Source organism: Panulirus ornatus, chromosome 29 (genome assembly GCF_036320965.1).
Source record: "Panulirus ornatus isolate Po-2019 chromosome 29, ASM3632096v1, whole genome shotgun sequence".
Taxonomy (NCBI): domain Eukaryota; kingdom Metazoa; phylum Arthropoda; class Malacostraca; order Decapoda; family Palinuridae; genus Panulirus; species Panulirus ornatus.
Window position 1 is genome coordinate 24,476,518 of NC_092252.1, and position 22,833 is coordinate 24,499,350.

The 22,833-nt window shown below is 40.8% G+C and overlaps 1 protein-coding gene across 2 annotated transcripts in view; it reads right to left on the minus strand.

The window, feature by feature from the left end:
* LOC139758193 (eukaryotic translation initiation factor 2 subunit 3-like) overlaps window positions 1-22,833 on the minus strand; it is a 64,070-nt gene that overhangs the window by 21,601 nt on the left and 19,636 nt on the right. The window contains exon 5 of one of the 2 annotated variants that reach the window (XM_071679425.1): window positions 17,724-19,381. The exons of the other annotated variant lie outside the window; for it this stretch is intronic. Coding sequence (XP_071535526.1) covers window positions 19,377-19,381 — 5 coding nt within the window. The 3' untranslated portion in view covers window positions 17,724-19,376. Of the gene's footprint in view, window positions 1-17,723; window positions 19,382-22,833 lie in introns of those variants that run through there. 2 annotated transcript variants of the gene reach the window in all.

Consider the following 22,833-nt stretch of genomic DNA (forward strand, 5'->3'; position numbering starts at 1 on the left):
CACACGCAAATATACATACCTATACATCTCAATGTACACATCTATATACACACACAGACATATATATATATATATATATATATATATATATATATATATATATATATATATATATATATATATATACACATGTACATAATTCACACTGTCTGCCGTAATTCATTCCCATCACCACCTTGCCACACATGGAATAACATACCCCTCCCGCCTCATGTGTGCGAGGTAGTGCTAGGAAAAGACAACAAAGGCCCCATTCGTTCACACTCAGTCTCTAGCTGTCATGTAATAATGCCTGAAACCAGAGCTCCCTTTCCACATCCAGGCCCCACACAACTTTCCATGGTTTACCCCAGACGCTTCACATGCCCTGATTCAATCCACTGACAGCACGTCGACCCCAGTATACCAAATTGATCCAATTCACTCTATTCCTTGCCCGCCTTTCACCCTCCTGCATGTTCAGGCCCCGATCACTCAAAATCTTTTTCACTCCATCTTTCCACCTCCAATTTGGTCTCCCACTTCTCCTCGTTCCCTCCACCTCCGACACATATATCCTCTTGGTCAATCTTTCCTCACTCATTCTCTCCATGTGCCCAAACAATTTCAAAACACCCTCTTCTGCTCTCTCAACCACGCTCTTTTTATTTCCACACATCTCTCTTACCCTTACATTACTTACTCGATCAAACCACCTCACACCACATATTGTCCTCAAACATCTCATTTCCAGCACATCCACCCTCCTGCGCACAACTCTGTCCATAGCCCATGCCTCGCAACCATACAACATTGTTGGAACCACTATTCCTTCAAACATACCCATTTTTGCTTTCTGAGATAATGTTCTCGACTTCCACACATTCTTCAAGGCTCCCAGGACTTTCGCCCCCTCCCCCACCCTATGATTCACTTCCCCTTCCATGGTTCCATCCGCTGCCAGATCCACTCCCAGATATCTAAAACACTTTACTTCCTCCAGTTTTTTTCCATTCAAACTTACCTCCCAATTGACTTCACCCTCAACCCTACTGTACCTAATAACCTTGCTATTATTCACATCTACTCTTTAACTTTCCTCTTAAATACGTATACTTATGTATATCTCCCTTTTTAAACCAGGTATTCCCAATCACCAGTCCTTTTTCAGCACATAAATCTACAAGCTCTTCACCATTTCCATTTACAACACTGAACACCTCATGTACACCAATTATTCCGTCAACTGCCACATTACTCACCTTTGCATTTAAATCACCCATCACTATAACCCGGTCTCGTGCATCAAAACTACTAACCCACTCATTCAGCTGTTCTCAAAACACTTGCCTCTAATGATCTTTCTCCTCATGCCCAGGTGCATATGCACCAATAATCACCCATCTCTCTCCATCAACTTTCAGTTTTACCCATATTAATTTAGAATTTACTTTCTTACACTCTATCACATACTCCCACAACTCATGTTTCAGGAGTAGTGCTACTCCTTCCCTTGCTCTTGTCCTCTCACTAACCCCTGACTTTACTCCCAAAACATTCCCAAACCACTCTTCCCCTTTACCCTTGAGCTTCGTTTGAATCAGAGCCAAAACATCCAGATTCCTTTCCTCAAACATACTACCTATCTCTCTTTTTTTCTCATCTTGGTTACATCCACACACATTTAGACACCCCAATCTGAGCCTTCGAGGAGGATGAGCACTCCCCGTGACTCCTTCTGTTTCCAGTTTTAGAAAAATTATGTTAAGTAAAATTGTATGAACTCCAACAGAAAAGTGATTTCTCCTTCATACTTTCATCATGGGCAAGTGTGATCATCATATCTACAGCTAAGGATCACGATGGCATTCTCAACTGACAACACCCAGGACTTCCTAACATCCACCAGGCTGTTTAGTTAGTATTGCTGTGCGTACCTCTCTGCTAACACCAAGAAGCTACAACATACATTCCTACAAAAATGCCTTTGGAACAAAATCACTCCTCACACCTTAATCCCAGATGCCCTCCATAAGAAGAAAGAAACACCAATCGGCAGAATAGATCATGAAATTCCTTTACAGCACATAGACCATGCTAAAACTGACTTTGACCAGGCCTTCTACAACCCCCATCATTGCAACCAACCACATGAGTGATGCTAGAAGCGCAAGAAACCAGACCATTGAAGAAATGAACCATTTGGAATGGAAAATAGACAAGATTTATTACAACAGTCTATGGGTGAAAGCATCAAACCCTGAAAAGATCATCATCAATTTTTCATCCTATATACCAGGATGAAAAATTTGCACTGGGTTTTGGTCTCTCTTTTCCTTTCAAATCCATGGATAATTTTAGTGATAAGCACTTAGTTTCTATTGTGAAATCCACTAATGGCACCAAGAATTTTATTTCATAACTGGTTCAATTTTAAATGCCCTGACCAGTGAAAGTGTTTCTAAGTGTAGTGACATGCTACAAAGATTCCAAAGAGCCATTGCAAATCTCAAGAAAAATGAAGATATTCATATCACCAAATCAGATAAGACTAGCCAGTTCGTGATTTCAAATACAGTAGACTATAGATGTAAACTTCAGGATCTTTTAAATGATACTGATACATATGAAAGATTAACATCCAATCCCCTGAACAATAAAGTAAAGACCTTCAACTTAGACTCAACCAACTGTTAAATAAGCACCAAGAAATTTAGAAGTCAGTAAAGATGGTTAATCCCTCTCTTCCTTAAATATATAGTCTCCAAAAGACTCACAAAGATTGATGTACCCTCAGACCAATTATATCACTTGTTAATTCCCCCAGTTATAAGTTATCTAAACGGTTAGAAAAAAATATTAGCAACATTCAAGGAAAAATCTCTTCATCATGTTATTAAAAGCTTAAATTTTATTAACAAAGTTGGAAACATTAATTTGTCTGATTGTAAACTCATTAGTTTTGATATGAATTCCCTTTTCACTTAAATACCCATGAATGAAACCATCACATATCTACGGAGGAAATTGCCCTAACTCAACCTTGACGGACCCCTGCCTATAAAAACTTTCATTAACTTAGTTGAGCTTTGTGTTTATATTAATTTTTTCCAAGATGATGGTAATTTTTATAGACAAAAACTTGGTCTTGCCATGGAAAACCCTCTTAGTCCAATTCTTGGTAATTTATTTATGGAATATTTTGAGACTGAAATTTTAACTTCAATCACTAATCTTATGAAAGTCTGGTTTTGATATATTGATGACGTGTGGTCCTTGTGGCCATCCTTACAAGATTGTGATGTTTTCTATAATGAATAAAATAACATCCACCCCACTATCAGATTCAAGATTATTATCATTATTATTTATGAATATTTTGCTTTGTTGCTGTCTCCTGCATTTGCGAGGTAGCGCAAGGAAACAGACGAAAGAAATGGCCCAACCCACCCCCATACGCATGTATATACATACACGTCCACACACGCAAATATACATACCCATACATCTCAATGTACACATATATATAAACACACAGACACATACATATATACACATGTACGCAATTCACACTGTCTGCCCTTATTCATTCCCATCACCACCTCACCACACATGGAATAACATCCCCCTCCCCCCTCATGTGTGCAAGGTAGCGCTAGGAAAAGACAACAAAGGCCCCATTCGTTCACACTCAGTCTCTAGCTATCATGCAATAATGCCCGAAACCACAGCTCCCTTTCCACATCCAGGCCGCAAAGAACTTTCCATGGTTTACCCCAGACGCTTCACATGCCCTGATTCAATCCATTGACAGCACGTCAACCCCGGTATACCACATCGATCCAATTCACTCTATTCCTTGCCCGCCTTTCACCCTCCTGCATGTTCAGGCCCCGATCACTCAAAATCTTTTTCACTCCATCTTTCCACCTCCAATTTGGTCTCGCACTTCTCCTCGTTCCCTCCACCTCCGACACATATATCCTCTTGGTCAATCTTTCCTCACTCATTCTCCCCATGTGCCCAAACCATTTCAAAACACCCTCTTCTGCTCTCTCAACTACGCTCTTTTTATTTCCACATATCTCTCTTACCCTTACATTACTTACTCGTTCAAACCAACTCACACCACATATTGTCCTCAAACATCTCATTTCCAGCACATCCACCCTCCTGCGCACAACTCTATCCATAGCCCACGCCTCGCAACCATACAATATTGTTGGAACCACTATTCCTTCAAACATACCCATTTTTGCTTTCCGAGATAATGTTCTCGACTTCCACACATTCTTCAAGGCTCCCAGGATTTTCGCCCCCCCCCCCCATGATTCACTTACGCTTCCATGGTTCCATCCACTGCCAGATCCACTCCCAGATATCTAAAACATTTATTTCCTCCAGTTTTTCTCCATTCAAACTTACCTCCCAATTTACTTGACCCTCAACCCTAATGTATCTAATAACCTTGCTCTTATTCACATTTACTCTTAACTTTCTTCTTTCAAACACTTTACCAAACTCAGTCACCAGCTTTTGCAGTTTCTTACATGAATCAGCAACCAGCGCTGTATCATCAGCGAACAACAACTGACTCGCTTCCCAAGCTCTCTCATCCCCAATAGACTTCATACTTGCCCCTCTTTCCAAAACTCTTGCATTCACCTCCCTAACAACCCCATCCATAAACAAATTAAACAATCATGGAGACATCACACAACCCTGCCGCAAACCTACATTCAATGAGAACCAATCACTTTCCTCTCTTCCTACACGTACACATGCCTTACATCCTCGATAAAAACTTTTCACTGCTTCTAACAACTTGCCTCCCACACCATATATTCTTAGTACCTTCCATAGAGCATCTCTATCAACTCTATCATATGCCTTCTCCAGATCCATAAATGCTACATACAAATCCATTTGCTTTTCTAAGTATTTCTCACATACATTCTTCAAAGAAAACACCTGATCCACGCATCCTCTACCACTTCTGAAGCCACACTGCTCTGTCCCAATCTGATGCTCTGTGCATTCCTTCACCCTCTCAATCAATACCCTCCCATATAATTTACCAGGAATACTCAACAAACTTATACCTCTGTAATTTGAGCACTCACTCTCATCCCCTTTGCCTTTGTACAATGGCACTATGCACACATTCCGCCAATCCTCAGGCACTTTACCATGAATCATACATACATTAAAAACCTTACCAACCAGTCAACAATACAGTCACCCCCTTTTTTAATAAATTCCACTGCAATACCATCCAAACCTGCTCCCTTGCCAGGCTTTCATCATCCACAAAGCTTTTACTCCCTCTTCTCTGTTTACCAAATCATTTTCCCTAACCCTCTCACTTTGCACACAACCTCGACCAAAACACCCTATATCTGCCACTCTATCATCAAACACATTCAACAAACCTTCAAAATACTCACTCCATCTCCTTATCACATCACCACTACTTGTTATCACCTCCCCATTAGCCCCCTCCACTGAAGTTCCCATTTGCTCCCTTGTCTTATGCACTTTATTTTCCTCCTTCCAGAACATCTTTTTATTCTCCCTAGAATTTAATGATACTCTCACCCCAACTCTCATTTGCCCTCTTTTTCACCTCTTGCACCTTTCTCTTGACCTCCTGTCTCTTTCTTTCATACATCTCCCACTCATTTGCATTTTATCCCTACAAAAATTGTCCAAATGCCTCTCTCTTCTCTTTCACTAATAATCTTACTTCTTCATCCCACCACTCACTACCCTTTCTAATCAACCCACCTCCCACGCTTCTCATGCCACAAGCATCTTTTGCACAAGCCATCACTGCTTCCCTACAAACTGAAGATGAAATGGGAAAAAGAAGGCAAACTGCCCTTTCTGGATGTGTTGATAGATAGAAAATCTGATCATTTGTCCTTTAAAATCTACAGGAAGCCTACCAACTCTGTGAGTTATATTCATTATTTCTCAGTCCATGATTCTTCTATAAAAATGTCTGTGGTTATGTCTATGTTAAATTTTAAGAGCACTACGGATATGTGATCCCATAGGCCTGGTAGATGAATGTAATCATACAAGACTTGTCTTTAGGCAGTTATAGTATCCCAATTGGTTTGTGAACAAAGCTTACTGGAAAGCTTGGAGGACACTTTATGCTTCTTACAACAAAAATGTGACAAACAAGGATGTCAAGATTTTTAATGTTGTCCAATTCTCCCAACTTAGCTAATCTAAGACATATTCTAGAAAACAGTGCTTGTAATGTTCTCCCAACTTAGCTATCTAAGACATATTCTAGAAAAGTGCTTGTAATGTTGCTTTCCAATACAATAACATTATCAGTATGACCTTAATCAATATTAAGCCAAATCATGGAACAACTGGGAGTGTTTATGCAATCAAATGCAAGGCATGTAAATATATTCATGTAGGCCAAACAGGTAAAATTGTAATGGAGAGGCATTATTGGCACCATCATTCAGTACGCAGGGATGACCACAAAAATGTGATCACGAAACATTGTCATGAAAATGATCATTCCATCAATCATGAAAATCCTGTTATTCTATACCCCTCTGCTGATTATGACACACACAACATCATTGAATCTGTCTTAATTGCTAATACTAAGAACTTTAATTTGTCCTCAAGCAATCTTAAAGCCCATCCTAGTATTAACCAAATCATTACATGAGAATTGACAAAACACGAAAACATAAAAAAAAGTTTTTCAAGATAGACCCAGCTATTCAGGTCAACCCCGCCACGTGACTGCCCTTACTCTCCCTCCCTTTTACGGTTACCACCAGACAAAGCAGGTAGTGTCTGTTCTTTAAAGATTGGTGTTAGACGATGGGAGTCTAGTGTGACGTTGGGATTTAAATAACTTTGTTAAGTACTGGCACCTGATGAGGTGGATTGTCTCCATGAAACATGTCGTGCCACATGTATAGAAAAACTACATGTTAAATACAATTGTATGAACTCCTACTGAAGTGTGATTTCTCCTTCACACATGCACACAGACACACACACACACACACACATACACAGACACACACACATTTATCAATTATTTATATCTATTTATTATACTTTGTCGGTGTTTCCCACATTAGTGAGGTAGTGCAAGGAAACAGACGAAAGAATGGCCCAACCCACCCACATACTTGTGTATATGCATACACGTCCACACGCGCACATATACATACCTATACATCTCAACGTATACATATAAATATACACACACAGATATATACATATATACACATGTACATAATTCATAGTCTGCCCTTATTCATTCCTGTTACCAGCCCATCACACATGAAATGACAACCCCCTCCCCCCCTCATGTGTGCAAGATAGCACTAGGAAAGACAACAATAGCCACATTCGTTCACACTCAGTCTCTACCTGTCATGTGTAATGTATCGAAACCACAGCTCCCATTCCACATCCAGGCCCCACAGAACTTTCCATGGTTTACCCCAGACGCTTCACATGCCCTGGTTCAATCCATTGACGGCAAGTCGACCCCGGTATACCACATCGTTCCAATTCACTCTATTCCTTGCACGTCGTTCACCCTCCTTCATGTTCAGGCCCTGATCACTCAAAATCTTTCTCACTCCATCTTTCCACCTCCAATTAGGTCTCCCACTTCTCCTCATTCCCTCCATCTCTGACACATATATCCTCTTTGTTAATCTTTCCTCACTCATTCTCTTGAAGTGACCAAACCATTTCAAAACACCCTCTTCTGCTCTCTCAACCACACTCTTTTGATTACCACACATCTCTCTTACCCTTTCATTACTTACTCGATCAAACCACTTCACATCACATATTGTCCTCAAACATCTCATTTCCAGCACATCCACCCTCCTCCACACAACTCTATCTATAGCTCATGCCTCACAACCAATTAACATTGTTGGAACCACTATTCCTTCAAACTATTCCTTCAAACATATCCATTTTTGCTTTCCAAGATAATGTTCTTGACTTCTACACATTTTTCAATGCTTCCAGAACTTTCATCCCCTCCCCCACCCTATGATTCACTTTCGCTTTCATGGTTCCATCTGCTGCCAAATGCACTCCAAGATATCTAAAACACTTCACTTCCCCCAGTTTTTCTTCATTCAAACTTACCTCCCAACTGACTTGTCCCTCAACCCTACTGTACCTAATAACCTTCCTCTTATTCACATTTACTCTCAGCTTTCTTCTTTCACACACTTTACCAAACTCAGTCACCAACTTCTGCAGTTTCTCACCTGAATCAGCCACCAGCGCTGTATCATCAGCGAACAAAAACTGACTCACTTCCCAAGCTCTCTCATCCACAACAGACTGCATACTTGCCCCTCTTTCCAAAACTCTTGCATTCACCTCCCTAACAACCCCATCTATAAACAAATTAAACAACCATGGAGACATCATGCACCCCTGCCGCAAACCAACATTCAATGAGAACCAATCACTTTCCTCTCTTCCTACATGTACACATGCCTTACATCCTTAATAAAAACTTTTCACTGCTTCTAACAACTTACCTCCCACACCATATATTCTTAATACCTTCCACAGAACATTTCTATCAACTCTATCATATGCCTTCTCCAGATCCATAAATGCTACATACAAATCCAATTGCTTTTCCAAGTATTTCTCACATACATTTTTCAAAGCAAACACCTGATCCACACATCATCTACCACTTCTGAAACCACACTGCTCTTCCCCAATCTGAAGCTCTGTACATGCCTTCACCCTCTCAATCAATACCCTCCTGTATAATTTCCCAGGAATACTCAACAAACTTATACCTCTGTAATTTGAGCACTCACTTTCATCCCCTATGCCTTTGTACAATGGCACTATGCAAGCATTCCGCCAATCCTCAGGCACCTCACCATGAGTCATACATGCATTAAATAACCTTACCAACCAGTCAACAATACAGTCACCCCCCTTTTTTAATAAATTCCACTGCAATACCATCCAAACCCGCTGCCTTAACGGCTTTCATCTTCCACAAAGCTTTTACTACCTCTTCTGTGTTTACCAAATCATTCTCCCTAACCCTCTCACTTTGCACACCACCTCGACCAAAACACCCTATATCTGCCACTCTATCATCAAAAACATTCAACAAACCTTCAAAATACTCACTCCATCTCCTTCTCACATCACCACTACTTGTTATCACCTTCCCATTAGCCCCCTTCACTGATGTTCCCATTTGTTCCCCTGTCTTAAGCACCTTATTTACTTCCTTCCAAAACATCTTTTTATTCTCCCTGAAATGTAATGATACTCTCTCACCCCAACTCTCATTTGCCCTCTTTTTCAACTCTTGCACATTTCTCTTGACCTCCTGACTCTTTTATACATCTCCCAGTCATCTGCATTTTTTCCCTGCAAAAATCGTCCAAATGCCACTCTCTTCTCTTTCACTAATAATCTTACTTCTTAAACCCACAACTCACTACCCTTTCTAATCTGCCCACCCCGAACGCTTCTCATGCCATAAGCATCTTTTGCACAAACAATCACTGCTTCCCTGAATACATACCCCACTCTCCTTACTTCCTTTGTTTTCACCTTTTTCATTCTGTACTCAGTCTCTCCTGGTACTTCTTCACACAAGTCTCCTTCCCAAACTCACTCACTCTCACCACTCTCTTCACCCCAACATTCTCTCTTTTCTGAAAACCTCTACAAATCTTCACTTTTGCCTCCACAAGGTAATGATCAGACATCCCTCCAGTTGCATCTCTCAGCACGTTAACATCCAAAAGTCTCTCTCGCGCGCCTATCAATTAACACGTAATCCAGTAACGCTCTCTGGCCGTCTCTCCTACTTACATACGTATACTTATGTATATCTCTCTTTTTAAAGCAGGTATTCCCAATCACCAGTCCTTTTTCAGCACATAAATCTGCAAGCTCTTCACCATTTCCATTTACAACACTGAACACCCCATGTACACCAATTATTCCCTCAACTGCCAAATTACTCACCTTTGCATTCAAATCACCCACCACTATAACTAGGTCTCGTGCATCAAAACTACTAACCCACTCACTCAGCTGCTCCCAAAACACTTGCCACTCATGATCTTTCTTCTCATGCCCAGGTGTATACGAACCAATAATCACCCATCTTTCTCCATCATCTTTCAGTTTTACCCATATCAATCTAGAGTTTATTCTCTTACTCTCTATCACATACTCCCACAACTCCTCTTTCAGGAGTAGTGCTACTCCTTTCCTTTCTCTCATCCTCTCACTACCCCCTGACTTTACTCCCAAGACATTCTCAAACCACTCTTCCCCATTACCCTTGAGCTTCATTTCACTCGGAGCCAAAACATCCAGGTTCCTTTCCTCACATATACTACCTATCTCTCCTTTTTTTCTCATCTTGGTTACATCCACACACATTTAGACACCCCAATCTGAGCCTTCAAGGAGGATGAGCACTCCCCTTGGGACTCCTTCTTCTGTTTCCCCTTTTTGAAAGTTAAAATACAAGGAGGGGAGGGTTTCTAGCTCCCCGCTCCCATCCCCTTTAGTTGCCTTCTACAACAAGCAAGGAATGCGTGGGAAGTATTCTTTCTCCCCAAACCCCAGGGATATATATACATAAACTCCCATGTACATACAAATATATATTTCTTTTTTCTTTCAAACTATTCGCCATTTCCCGCATTAGCGAGGTAGCGTTAAGAACAGAGGACTGGGCCTTTGAGGGAATACCCTCACCTGGCCCAATTCTCTGTTCCTTCTTTTGGAAAAAAAAAAAAAAAAAAAAAAAAAAAAAAATATATATATATATATATATATATATTTTTTACTTTGTCGCTGTCTCCCGCGTTTGCGAGGTAGCGCAAGGAAACAGACGAAAGAAATGGCCCAACCCACCCCCATACACATGTATATACATACGTCCACACACGCAAATATACATACCTACACAGCTTTCCATGGTTTACCCCAGACGCTTCACATGCCTTGATTCAATCCACTGACAGCACGTCAACCCCGGTATACCACATCGCTCCAATTCACTCTATTCCTTGCCCTCCTTTCACCCTCCTGCATGTTCAGGCCCCGATCACACAAAATCTTTTTCACTCCATCTTTCCACCTCCAATTTGGTCTCGCTCTTCTCCTTGTTCCCTCCACCTCCGACACATATATCCTCTTGGTCAATCTTTCCTCACTCATTCTCTCCATGTGCCCAAACCACTTCAAAACACCCTCTTCTGCTCTCTCAACCACGCTCTTTTTATTTCCACACATCTCTCTTACCCTTACGTTACTCACTCGATCAAACCACCTCACACCACACATTGTCCTCAAACATCTCATTTCCAGCACCTCCATCCTCCTGCGCACAACTCTATCCATAGCCCACGCCTCGCAACCATACAACATTGTTGGAACCACTATTCCTTCAAACATACCCATTTTTGCTTTCCGAGATAATGTTCTCGACTTCCACACATTCTTCAAGGCCCCCAGAATTTTCGCCCCCTCCCCCACCCTATGATCCACTTCCGCTTCCATGGTTCCATCCGCTGCCAGATCCACTCCCAGATATCTAAAACACTTCACTTCCTCCAGTTTTTCTCCATTCAAACTCACCTCCCAATTGACTTGACCCTCAACCCTACTGTACCTAATAACCTTGCTCTTATTCACATTTACTCTTAACTTTCTTCTTCCACACACTTTACCAAACTCAGTCACCAGCTTCTGCAGTTTCTCACATGAATCAGCCACCAGCGCTGTATCATCAGCGAACAACAACTGACTCACTTCCCAAGCTCTCTCATCCCCAACAGACTTCATACTTGCCCCTCTTTCCAAAACTCTTGCATTTACCTCCCTAACAACCCCGTCCATAAACAAATTAAACAACCATGGAGACATCACACACCCCTGCCGCAAACCTACATTCACTGAGAACCAATCACTTTCCTCTCTTCCTACACGTACACATGCCTTACATCCTCGATAAAAACTTTTCACTGCTTCTAACAACTTTCCTCCCACACCATATATTCTTAATACCTTCCACAGAGCATCTCTATCAACTCTATCATATGCCTTCTCCAGATCCATAAATGCTACATACAAATCCATTTGCTTTTCTAAGTATTTCTCACATACATTCTTCAAAGCAAACACCTGATCCACACATCCTCTACCACTTCTGAAACCACACTGCTCTTCCCCAATCTGATGCTCTGTACATGCCTTCACCCTCTCAATCAATACCCTCCCATATAATTTACCAGGAATACTCAACAAACTTATACCTCTGTAATTTGAGCACTCACTCTTATCCCCTTTGCCTTTGTACAATGGCACTATGCACGCATTCCGCCAATCCTCAGGCACCTCACCATGAGTCATACATACATTAAATAACCTTACCAACCAGTCAACAATACAGTCATCCCATTTTTTAATAAATTCCACTGCAATACCATCCAAACCTCCTGCCTTGCCGGCTTTCATCTTCCGCAAAGCTTTCACTACCTCTTCTCTGTTTACCAAATCATTTTCCCTAACCCTCTCACTTTGCACACCACCTCGACCAAAACACCCTATATCTGCCACTCTATCATCAAACACATTCAACAAACCTTCAAAATACTCACTCCATCTCCTTCTCACATCACCACTACTTGTTATCACCTCCCCATTTGCGCCCTTCACTGAAGTTCCCATTTGCTCCCTTGTCTTACGCACTTTATTTACCTCCTTCCAGAACATCTTTTTATTCTCCCTAAAATTTAATAATACTCTCTCACCCCAACTCTCATTTGCCCTTTTTTTCGCCTCTTGCACCTTTCTCTTGACCTCCTGTCTCTTTCTTTTACACATCTCCCACTCAACTGCATTTTTTCCCTGCAAAAATCATCCAAATGCCTCTCTCTTCTCTTTCACTAATACTCTTACTTCTTCATCCCACCACTCACTACCCTTTCTAATCAACCCACCTCCCACTCTTCTCATGCCACAAGCATCTTTTGCGCAATCCATCACTGATTCCCTAAATACATCCCATTCCTCACCCACTCCCCTTACTTCCATTGTTCTCACCTTTTTCCATTCTGTACTCAGTCTCTCCTGGTACTTCCTCACACAGGTCTCCTTCCCAAGCTCACTCACTCTCACCACCCTCTTCACCCCAACATTCACTCTTCTTTTCTGAAAACCCATACAAATCTTCACCTTAGCCTCCACAAGATAATGATCAGACATCCCTCCAGTTGCACCTCTCAGCACATTAACATCCAAAAGTCTCTCTTTCGCACGCCTGTCAATTAACACGTAATCCAATAACGCTCTCTGGCCATCTCTCCTACTTACATAAGTATACTTATGTATATCTCGCTTTTTAAACCAGGTATTCCCATATCATCAGTCCTTTTTCAGCACATAAATCTACAAGCTCTTTTCAACACATTTCCATTACATATTCAAAAACTGAACCACCATGTGTATACCATTTATTCCTAACTCCTAGTAGTATCACCAATTGATTCAACCCTCAAACCCCTCGCTTCAACCAAAACAAAATAGCCCAACCTTCCTTTCAATACAATACACACGTCCACAACAATATACATAACACACATATTCATGTTACCCAACAGCTCACATGTCTTGTTCCATCCAGGCATATACCCCTGTACCACCCAATCGCCCATATTAAATATAGATATACTTGCCCTTCCTTTCACCATCCTCATGTTTAACCAGGAAATCGAATATAAACAAAACATTCACTCATTATTCCATCACATAGTCTCATCAATTACACCATCATAATCCACTCACACTCCGCACATATCCTGGCACAATCTTTCCTCCTTCAGTATCCAGAAAGCAAAAACCCATTTCATACACAACACGCTCAATCATCCAGGTCTCTCCACAGACTCTTCTATGTTTTCCAACACATGTCCTGTTCCCCTACCGTAAATTAATTGCACAAAAGTACATTACACATTTACAACTAATTTCACTCCTCCGCCACACTGCACATTAAATCAAGGGCCTACTGTGTACATACACATACATACACATGCACACATTCATACTTGCTCACTGCCATCTATTCCCAACGCCACCCCATCCCACAGGAAATAGCACAATTCATGAAAGAAAACATGATAGCATATACATTCTCTTCTCCTGCATACCCAATTGCCTTTCCCTGCATCAGCGAAGTAGCACCAGGAAACAGACGAAGAAAGGCCACAACTGCTCACATCCAGACACTAGATGTCATGTGTAATGTACCGAAATCACTGCTCCCTAACCACATCCAAGCCCCACACATAGTCTACTCCAAATTTTTCCCATACCTTGGATCAGTCGACTGATAGCAAGTTGGACCCAGTATACCACATTGTTCAACTTCACTCTATTCAGTGCATGCCTTTCATCCCCTGCATAAAGGTGTTCCCTGACTTACATTGGGGTTACGTTCCAATAAACCTATCAAAAGTTGAAAATATTGAGTCAAAAATAAATTCAATACTGTATATTTAACCAACCGAACATCACAGCTTAGCCTAGCCTACCTTAAACCTCAGAATCATATGCAGCTCTGCCTTAAAAGCTTTGGCACATTCAGTATCGGCACTTGCTGCCTCAACACTAACTCTTGCATTATGAAAATTATGCTGCCTCTGAAGTGCTGGAACCAACCATAACTTGCTGTATTTATTTATTTATTTTTATTTATTTTGCTTTGTCGCTGTCTCCCGCGTTTGCGAGGTAGCAAGGAAACAGACAAAAGAAATGGCCCAACCCACCCCCATACACATGTATATACACACACGTCCACACACGCAAATATACATACCTATACATCTCAATGTACACATATATATACAAACACAGACACATACATATATACCCATGCACACAATTCGCACTGTCTGCCTTTATTCATTCCCATCGCCACCACGCTACACATGGAATACCATCCCCCTCCCCCCTCATGTGTGCGGGGTAGCGCTGGGAAAAGACAACAAAGGCCTCATTCGTTCACACTCAGTCTCTAGCTGTCATGCAATAATGCCCGAAACCACAGCTCCCTTTCCACATCCAGGCCCCACACAACTTTCCATGGTTTACCCCAGACGCTTCACATGCCCTAATTCAATCCACTGACAGCACGTCAACCCCGGTATACCAAATCGATCCAATTCACTCTATTCCTTGCCCGCCTTTCACCCTCCTGCATGTTCAGGCCCCGATCACTCAAAATCTTTTTCACTTCATCTTTCCACCTCCAATTTGGTCTCCCACTTCTCCTCGTTCCCTCCACCTCCGACACATATATCCTCTTGTTCAATCTTGCCTCACTCATTCTCTCCATGTGCCCAAACCATTTCAAAACATCCTCTTCTGCTCTCTCAACCATGCTCTTTTTTATTTCCACACATCTCTCTTACCCTTACATTACTTACTCGATCAAACCACCTCACACCACACATTGTCCTCAAACATCTCATTTCCAGTACATCCACCCTCCTGTGCACAACTCTATCCATAGCCCATGCCTCGCAACCATACAACATTGTTGGAACCACTATTCCTTCAAACATACCCATTTTTGCTTTCCGAGATAATGTTCTCGACTTCCACACATTCTTCAAGGCTCCCAGGATTTTCGCCCCCTTCCCCACCCTATGATTCACTTCTGCTTCCATAGTTCCATCCACTGCCAGATCCACTCCCAAATATCTAAAACACTTTACTTCCTCCAGTTTTTCTCCATTCAAACTTACCTCCCAATTGACTTGACCCTCAACCCTACTGTACCTAATAACCTTGCTCTTATTCACATTTACTCTTAACTTTCTTCTTTCACTCACTTTACCAAACTCAGTCACCAGCTTCTGCAGTTTCTCACATGAATCAGCCACCAGCGCTGTATCATCAGCGAACAACAACTGACTCACTTCCCAAGCTCTCTCATCCATAACAGACTTCATACTTGCCCCTCTTTCCAAAACTCTAGCATTCACCTCCCTAACAACCCCATCCATAAAGAAATTAAACAACAATGGAGACATCACACACTCCTGCTGCAAACCTACATTCACTGAGAACCAATCACTTTCCTCTCTTCCTACACATACACATGCCTAACATCCTCAATAAAAACTTTTCACTGCTTCTAACAACTTGCCACCCACACCATATATTCTTGCTGTATATATATGCTTATATGTGGGATCATCAACATGCCCTTTTAGCATATCAAAAAGACTTCTTGGCTTAGCCCGGATTGTCAATAGGATAAGTGGTATGTGCTTTTGTATCTGGTCTTCTATCCATGTGACAAGTAGTTTTTCCATACCATCAATCAGCCCAGCCTTCTCTTCATGATGACAGTGGATTCAACTGATGCTAAATATTTCACTACATCACTAATTCATTTCTTATCCTTTAAGATGGTCAAGATCGTTAAATGCATGCCTAAACTCACATGCAATGGCCATTACTGGCTTGCTGCCTTTATGCTGGGCAATTACCTTTAATTTCATCTCGAGTAATTTCCTTCATCTTCTCACCAGAGGCAGTTGACACAGATGGCTGTTTTGTAAACATGATGGAATGCAAAAACACAAAACAAAAAAATTCTGGCAACACAGTACACTGTGGAGTAACGGTTGTTTACACTCGTGATCGCATGATTGACTAGCAGGGTTCCCACTCTTTTACCGATATAAAATTCAAGGCTTTTTCCAGGATATTTCCAGGATCTGTAAATGTTTTCCAGGATATTTTCTATGGGGTTTTCAGCCCACTTAATCTTAAATGGACTTCAATGGATAAACCATCTGGATAACACTGATCATTGGTTTGTGTTTGTTCTACTGAACACATTTATAACTTAGTTATCATGTTGGTTCTAATGATTTAGGACTGGACTTGCATTGACAGGACTATCAAGAGCTTTCTGTATGAGGCTGGCTTTCAATGCTTTATAAGCCACAAGATGACCAGTTTGCATGATACAGAAATTTTCTGACTCAGCACTGTGACTAAGGCCATTTACCTAAAATATTGGAAATCTATAGCATTCAAAGGATTTCCATAAAGATCACCATTATTCTAAGTTTGGTAAAAATTCATTTTCATCAACCATACTCTCAATTCTTGATGTTAATAAGTGCATGATGCTACTTCTTCGATAATTATAAACTTATGACTCAGAAATTCAACTAGTTTTCAATGGTTAGTGTCTTCCTATTGTACATGTATATTCTATATTCTTTATAAATTATTACTTGGACCGTGTACAGCTCAAACCAAATGTGTTAAAAATCCAGAGAAGGATTTTGAATCAATATTGCTGAAAAGACTGAATTGGCATTATGGATTAAAAAAATTCTTGCCAATATGCACAACTTAATTCATAGTAATCCAATCTGCATACCAAGTTTCATGAATTCGGTTCTTTTGTAATGGACAGATAGGACAAACACAATTGTATTTGTACCCACTTAGTGGGCAAACATAATTCATAACCACAAAGACACAAAGTTTCCTACATGTACTTTGAGCATGCTTATTGCAGATGCACATCATGTATTAAGAAGCCAATGTTTTTCTCTCTTTTTTTTTGACGTACACAAAAATTTGGTTGTTCAACTTTTGTCTTTCATTGTTAAAGAATTCAACACTTTAAAAATCATACATTTTATTTTCTAATCATAAATCTTGAGTGCAACTAACTCATAACAAAAAATAAAACAAATCAACAACAAAAACGTAAACTGTAAAACAAAAACAACTGCAAAAATATGAACAGTTTTTGGAATAATTCTTATCTAGAATATTCTTAAACAGTTATTAGCAATGCAAAATGTAAAATCATAATACTTGTGTAGGTACATAATATGAATATGTTCTTTTTTACAAATACATGAGCAAAGAAAGACAGTAAAAAATGAGTTCTCACCTATCAATTATGCATGAACAACTTCACAAATGAGAATAGTATTTTCACACATCTATTCTTGAAAAAACTCCAGCAATGAAAGAGAAAAAATGCCTCAAATTTTAAGCAAACAATGCATGTACATGTAGTTGGCCACTTAGATCTCAGTTGTTATTGGAAATTTTCAAAAAATATTACAGCCATTCCATAGACTCCAGCACATTTCAATGACCCTTAAAAAGAGAGCAAACAGTTTATGAAACATCACCTTACGTCTTCATAAATCAATCACGTTGAAGAAAACTTCTGTTGAACAGTCTTCATCCAGAAGGTCCATAGATGCCCACTGAGGGGCAGAGTCATACATTCTATTGTAGCACGAGGAACTGTAGCCATAATCTACATATTTGTAGAAGTGAAAAAAATCTTCACCAAATTTCAGCCTATGGCTATACTGAATAAAAATGCCAATCCATTCCGACAAAGAGTTAATCCACCTTGGCGTAAAGGAGAATAGTCTTAGATTAGGAATTCCTTCTATAATGTCAACAACTTGTTTTGGACTCACATAAAAAACCCTTTCAATTTTTAAAGATTCAATAATTTTAGCGTTAGCTATTTCCTGGCAACATTCATCCGTAACTTCCTCTGAAAATTGTTTCTCTCTTGTTAAAGTTCTTGGTTCCAATTCAATGCTAACTAAACGCTTTGAAAGTAAACATGCGATATTTATAAAAATTTCGCAATCTTTGAATGTTTTTTTTTTTTTTTTTTTTTTTTTTGCTTTGTCGCTGTCTCCCGCGTTTGCGAGGTAGCGCAAGGAAACAGACGAAAGAAATGGCCCAACCCACCCCCATACACATGTATATACATACGTCCACACACGCAAATATACATACCTACACAATCTTTGAATGTATTTGTATCTAACAATATTGCATTGGGAAAAAAAGACTTTAACCCAATCTGAGTCAATAAGAGTTGACTTGGCAAATGCGAAGCACGTTTTTTCAAAAAATTGGCCATTACGATCATTATTAACCACTGCTTTCATTACTCCATAACAGATGTGAGCAAGTGCTATCGAGACCGTAATTTCAGTTCGATGCGTACCATACAACTCACCCCACAAAAAAGCCGCAATGTAGCAATAAAGTATATTCAGGGTACGAAAGCGAGGGACGAATGAGGCCCAAGGGAAGTAACCTTTTCCTAACTTCTGTTTCAAGGGTTTTTCCCGGACATTTTCAATTTTATGCGTTTTCCAGGCCTTTTCCCGGCCGGGAGCACCTCAAATAAAATTCCCGGGTTTTTCCCGCTTTCCCGTTGGCATGGGAACCCTGGACTAGAAGCTGCCACTGCACAGCATCATGAGAGGGTATTATACTGCACATCCCTAGCCTGGGAAAAGATCAAAATTCGAAGTAAGGTTTCTACTGAATGCGTATTGCTATCACACCATTGTAAAGTTGAAAAATCGTAAGTCGAGAGTAACTGTTTTCAGGCCCTGATCACTCCATCCTTCCATCTCCAATTTGGTCTCCTGGCTCTCCTTGTTCCCTCCACCTCTGACACACATATCCTCTTTGTCAACTTTTCCTCACTCATTCTCTCTATATGTCCAAACCATTTCAAAACATCCTCTTCTGCTCTCTCAAAAACACTCTTTCTATTACCACACGTCTCTCTTACCCTTTCATAACTTACCTGATCAAACTACTTTACACCACAAATCATCCTCAAGCATTTCATTTCCAAAACATCCACCCTCCTCCACACAACCCTATCTATAGCCCATGTCTTGCAATCATATAACATTGTTGGGACCACTATTCCTTTAAACATGCCGATCTTTGCCCTTCTGGATAACGTTCTCTCTTTCCAGAGCCTTTGCCCCCTCCCCCACACTATGATTCACCCTGCTTTTCAGTGCTTCCAGAACCTTCGCACCCTCCCCTATCCTATGACTCAAGTCTACTTTCATGGTTTCATTTGCTGCCATGTCCATTTCCAAATATCTAAAACACTTGAGTTCCTCCAGTTTTTCTCCATTTGAACTTACATCCCAACTAACTTGTTTCTCAACACTTCTAAACCTAATAACCTTGCTTTTATTCACATTCACTCTCAACTTTCTCCTTACATACACTCTCCCACCAAACTCAATCAACCACCTCTGCAGTTCCTCACTTGAATCAGCCACCAGTACTGTAACATCAGCAAACAACAACTACTCACTTTCCATACCCCTCTCTCCGAGCCTCTTGCACTCATCTCCCTCACCACTCCATCCAAAAACAAATTTAACAGCCATGGTGACATCAAATACCGCTGATGCAGACCAATCTTCAATTGAAACTATTCACTCTCCTCTCTTCCTACTCAAACACACACCTTACATCCTTAATTAAAACTTCTCACTGCTTCTAGCAGCTTACCTCCCACATCATACACTCTTAATACCTCCCACAAAGCATTTCTATCAATCCTATCATATGCCTTCTCCATATCTATTAATCTGTTTTTCTAAGTATCTTTTACACATTCTTTAAAGCAAACACCTGATTCACTCATCTTCTACAACTTCTGAAACCACACTGCTCCTCCCCAGTCTGATGCTCAGTACATGCCTTCACCCTCTCAATCAATATCTTCCCAAACAACTTAACAGGAATACTCAACAAACTTATGCCTTGTAGTTTGAATACTTACTTTGCCTTTAAACAGTGGCACTATACAGGCATTCCATCAATCCTTAGGCACCTCACCATGATCCATACATACAATGAATACCCTGCCAACCAATCAACAACACAGCCACCCCTTTCGTACAGTCAACAGCAATACCATTCACTCCAGGTGGGTGCTTCCTGCATTTCAGCTTATGAAAGGCTTACACCACCTCTTCTTCTTCTCTTCACCAAACTCTCTATGACTCTCACTTTGCATACCACCCTAAATCTGCCACTCTATCATCATACACATTCAACAATCCTTCAAAATACTCACTCCATCTGCTCATTTCATTACTACCTGTTATCACATATTCCCTGTTTGCCCTCTTCATCAATATTCCCATTTGTTTTCTGGTCTTTTGTATATTACTTACCTCCTTCCAAAACTTTATCATTTTATTCTCCCTAAGTTTAATCATTTTTTTTTTTTTTTCTTTGTCGGTCTCCCGCGTTTGCGAGGTAGCGCAAGGAAACAGACAAAAGAAATGGCCCAACCCACCCCCATACACATGTATATACATACGTCCACACACGCAAATATACATACCTACACAGCTTTCCATGGTTTACCCCAGACGCTTCACATGCCTTGATTCAATCCACTGACAGCACGTCAACCCCGGTATACCACATCGCTCCAATTCACTCTATTCCATGCCCTCCTTTCACCCTCCTGCATGTTCAGGCCCCGATCACACAAAATATTTTTCACTTCATCTTTCCACCTCCAATTTGGTCTCCCTCTTCTCCTCGTTCCCTCCACCTCCGACACATATATCCTCTTGGTCAATCTTTCCTCACTCATTCTCTCCATGTGCCCAAACCATTTCAAAACACCCTCTTCTGCTCTCTCAACCACGCTCTTTTTATTTCCACACATCTCTCTTACCCTTACGTTACTTACTCAGTCAAACCACCTCACACCACACATTGTCCTCAAACATCTCATTTCCAGCACATCCATCCTCCTGCGCACAACTCTATCCATAGCCCACGCCTCGCAACCATACAACATTGTTGGAACCACTATTCCTTCAAACATACCCATTTTTGCTTTCCGAGATAATGTTCTCGACTTCCACACATTCTTCAAGGCTCCCAGAATTTTTGCCCCCTCCCCCACCCTATGATCCACTTCCGCTCCCATGGTTCCATCCGCTGCCAGATCCACTCCCAGATATCTAAAACACTTCACTTCCTCCAGTTTTTCTCCATTCAAACTCATCTCCCAATTGACTTGACCCTCAACCCTACTGTACCTAATAACCTTGCTCTTATTCACATTTACTCTTAACTTTCTTCTTCCACACACTTTACCAAACTCAGTCACCAGCTTCTGCAGTTTTTCACATGAATCAGCCACCAGCGCTGTATCATCAGCGAACAACAACTGACTCACTTCCCAAGCTCTCTCATCCCCAACAGACTTCATACTTGCCCCTCTTTCCAAAACTCTTGCATTCACCTCCCTAACAACCCCATCCATAAACAAATTAAACAACCATGGAGACATCACACACCCCTGCCACAAACCTACATTCACTGAGAACCAATCACTTTCCTCTCTTCCTACACGTACACATGCCTTACATCCTCGATAAAAACTTTTCACTGCTTCTAACAACTTGCCTCCCACACCATATATTCTTAATACCTTCCACAGAGCATCTCTATCAACTCTATCATATGCCTTCTCCAGATCCATAAATGCTACATACAAATCCATTTGCTTTTCTAAGTATTTCTCACATACATTCTTCAAAGCAAACACCTGATCCACACATCCTCTACCACTTCTGAAACCACACTGCTCTTCCCCAATCTGATGCTCTGTACATGCCTTCACCCTCTCAATCAATACCCTCCCATATAATTTACCAGGAATACTCAACAAACTTATACCTCTCTAATTTGAGCACTCACTCTTATCCCCTTTGCCTTTGTACAATGGCACTATGCACGCATTACTCCAATCCTCAGGCACCTCACCATGAGTCATACATACATAAAATAACCTTACCAACCAGTCAACAATACAGTCATCCCCTTTTTTAATAAATTCCACTGCAATACCATCCAAACCTGCTGCCTTGCCGGCTTTCATCTTCCGCAAAGCTT